General features: G+C 34.3%; 1 protein-coding gene across 3 annotated transcripts in view; it reads left to right on the forward strand.

Moving 5' to 3' along the window:
- Positions 1–2,754, forward strand: part of Neto2 (neuropilin and tolloid like 2) — a 71,498-nt gene extending 68,744 nt beyond the window's left edge. For 2 of the 3 annotated variants that reach the window (XM_023713059.1, XM_023713060.1), the window contains one exon: positions 645–2,754. In XM_023713059.1, the coding sequence (XP_023568827.1) occupies positions 645–1,225 (581 nt within the window). In that variant the 3' untranslated portion in view covers positions 1,226–2,754. The remainder of the gene's footprint in view (positions 1–644) is intronic. The other variant, XM_004629194.2, reaches the window with a different exon arrangement.
- The last annotated feature ends 757 nt before the right edge of the window (positions 2,755–3,511 follow it).

The following is a 3,511-nucleotide window of genomic DNA, read 5'->3' on the forward strand; positions in this document are numbered from 1 at the left end:
TATGGCTTGACGTTGTCATGTTTCCTAGCTCTTCTCCTTTCCCTCTCTTGATTAGTTTGTCCTACCAATTTGATTTGAAACTGTCTCGTTGCTATTTGTCTCTCAATAAAATTAAGGGAAAAAAATTTTTTAAATGTAATAAAAAATAAAATAAAATAACAATAAAAACTGATACAAAATTAAAGAAAAAGCAACAGTGAACCATAATGGTGCACTTGGATGGATCAGTCTCGTTGTGTTTGTTCTCTGTTCTTCATGGTTATCAGTAAAAAATGCTGATGCTATGTAGAGAGGAGTTGGTCAAACCTGCCATATAGCAGAAAAGTGAACTTGATAGAACAACAGGACTTTAGAATTTTCCATATTATTGTATTATATTTGTTTTGCAAATTATATGCATTTGTGTACCCTTTGAGTAATCAAAATGTACTTTCTTTTCTATAATCTATGTAGTTGTATTGTGATTACCCAGCAGTCATAATAATAGGATTGCTGCATTAGGAGTCTAGTTTTCAGATGTACTGTCTGTGATATATTTGACCCACCAGGTTTTCTTCTTTACCTAAAAATACTTTCCTGATCTGTACTGGGATTCCTATTAGTGAATTTTGAAAACTTCAATGTTTCTTTTTCTCTTTCTACAGAAAAGAAAAAATCTGGACTGTTTGAACAAATCACTAAAACTCATGGAACAATTATTGGCATTACATCAGGGATTGTCTTGGTTCTTCTCATTATTTCTATTTTAGTACAAGTGAAACAGCCCCGGAAAAAGGTCATGGCTTGCAAAACTGCCTTTAATAAAACTGGGTTCCAGGAAGTGTTTGATCCTCCTCATTATGAACTCTTTTCACTAAGGGACAAGGAGATTTCTGCAGACCTGGCAGACTTGTCAGAAGAATTGGACAACTACCAGAAAATGCGGCGCTCATCCACTGCCTCCCGGTGCATCCATGACCATCACTGTGGGTCACAGGCATCCAGTGTCAAACAAAGTAGGACCAACCTCAGTTCCATGGAACTGCCTTTCCGAAATGATTTTGCACAGCCACAGCCAATGAAAACATTCAATAGCACCTTCAAGAAAAGTAGCTACACTTTCAAACAGGCACATGAGTGCCCGGAACAGGCCCTAGAAGACAGAGTAATGGAAGAGATTCCCTGTGAAATTTATGTCAGAGGGCGGGAAGACTCTGCACAAGCATCCATATCCATCGACTTTTAATCTCCACTAAAGGTGACATTAATTATTAAGTATGTGTGTATGCAGCCAACAGAGCACCCATTCTGTTTGCAGCAGTCAGTCCTTTTCTCCCATCAAAACTTCTCATCTCCTGTTAACCTTGGTAATAGTGATGTTTTTATTTTCTCAGGCAGTAATAATATTAAACCAACCAAGGAGCTTAATATATTCATGGAAAACTCATCACCACCTGTTGCTTGGCATCAGATGAGCAAAGCACCACAATTAATTATCAGTCGAAGAGAGGAGAAGTCCTGTTGAGCTGGGCTCAGGCTGCCTGGTAATTGTAACATCAGGAATACTGCTGACTGATAGAGCTTTATCACTATTTCAATCCCATGATAAATTTAAAAATAAGATTTTTCTTACATTTCTTTTATTTTTCTTTAATTTGCTGTAGGTGCCTGTGGTGTCACCATTTCAGTTTCTCACATGAGTGGCTCTGTAGCATCCTGCACAGACCCTTGTCCCTTGGTTTCCAAGACTCTTAGTATAGCAAGTGCCAATGAAGACTCATTTCACTCCTTTCTTCTTAACTAATTTCTGTAGTACTGCCTTTTAGTGACTGCTATTTAGGCCTTACTTTCTGTGAGAGGTAGGTGATAGGATTCATTACCTTTAAATCATATTTTTCCTAGTTACACTAGAAAATTTTAAAATTCTGGGATGTATGTGCCATTGCTGCTATGACAAAGAATTTGAGAAAGAAGAAAACTTCTAGCAAGCCTTTAAAATGTCCTACATGTGGTCATAGTCAGTGACATCCCTTTCACTCCACAATAGTCATTTAATTTGCTTGTAGGGAAGCCTGTAATTATGTTCATTTGCAGCACTCTCACGACCAGATCAATGCTTTCTATTATTTTTGTAAAAACAATTATTTTGCTCCCTTCCTAGTGGTTTGCTTTTTAGCATATGGTAACCATGGTTGTATGAGAGTTAAAGGAAAATTCTCTGAAAACAGTGTGAGCATCTAAATTGCTTCTTTGTTGGGACAGCACATTTTTCTAGCTATTATCAAAAATAACAATTTGAACTTTTTTTTAAACTGCACTTTTGACCTTATGTTTTTTATGGTATATAAAACAATAATTTATAAACATGCTATAAAAACTCTTGTGTTTTTTTAGACTTTTGATATCATTTGATACTGTACAATCTTTATTAAATCTAAAAGATCTGCACTACAGATTTATTTCACTATTCACGTTAGTGGCTTTGTGTGCTGTGATGGAACTGTTTGCTCTAATTTATTATAAACATGTTGGTATATGTACATAAGCCTTTTCTTTCTGATGATGATTTTTCACAGTGTGGTATTTATTGCTCTAAGTCATTACACAAATATTAAAATATGCATTGTTACTTGATACGTCAGTTGTTATTTTTGGCACTGAGATTTTGGCTCTTAAGAGATGTGTACAAAGGACTTCATTTATCAAATTATAATTAATATAGATATGCTACTTAAGAGATAAATTTTTATTTTCTACATTTTGTAGTAAATTTTCACTGACATCAGACTGAAGTTTCACTGGGTTTCATTAATTCTTTAAATATTACAAAGATAAGTTTTAAGATGACTTTAAATTTGATACTTAGCAAAATACTGCCTCAAAGTGTTATTTCCTATATCATATTTTTCAAATTCATCTTTTTAAATTATTGTTAGTACATGTTGGCAGTACATAGTGGTTATATTCATCATGGGCAGGTGACACACTTTCATAACACATCTTAATTGTTTTACTTCCCCTTCTTACCCTACCTGCATCTCTGGATCCCCTTACCATTCACAAGACATCTATCTATGCATTTCCTATAATCTTTTACTTTGGTCTTTATTTATACTTTGGGTTTCTCATATAAGAGGAGCCATGTGATATGTAAACTAGTGTGTCCATTTCGCCTAACATTGTCTCAAGATGCAGCCATTGTCCTTCAAGTGATTCAAATTTCCCCCTTTTTATGGTATAGTAGAACTCCATTGTGTATAAATATCACATTTCTTTGTCCATACATTTTTAAAAATTAGATTATATCCAGGAGATAAGAAATCTACATATAATATTTTCATGATTTCATATTCTTAAGTTAACATGATTTTCTATTTTCAAAACAAACTGGAAAACTAAAAAGACTTAACATACTGTTCATTGAACTAATGCCAGAAACAGACTGAATAACTAAGTTCTTTCAATAGCTAAGTTGAATAGGCATTGTAGTAGCTAATTTAGGTCCACCAACATTTGAACAGCTTGGTTAATA

Source organism: Octodon degus, unplaced genomic scaffold (genome assembly GCF_000260255.1).
Source record: "Octodon degus isolate 3935 unplaced genomic scaffold, OctDeg1.0 scaffold00028, whole genome shotgun sequence".
In the NCBI taxonomy this organism is placed as follows: Eukaryota; Metazoa; Chordata; class Mammalia; order Rodentia; family Octodontidae; genus Octodon; species Octodon degus.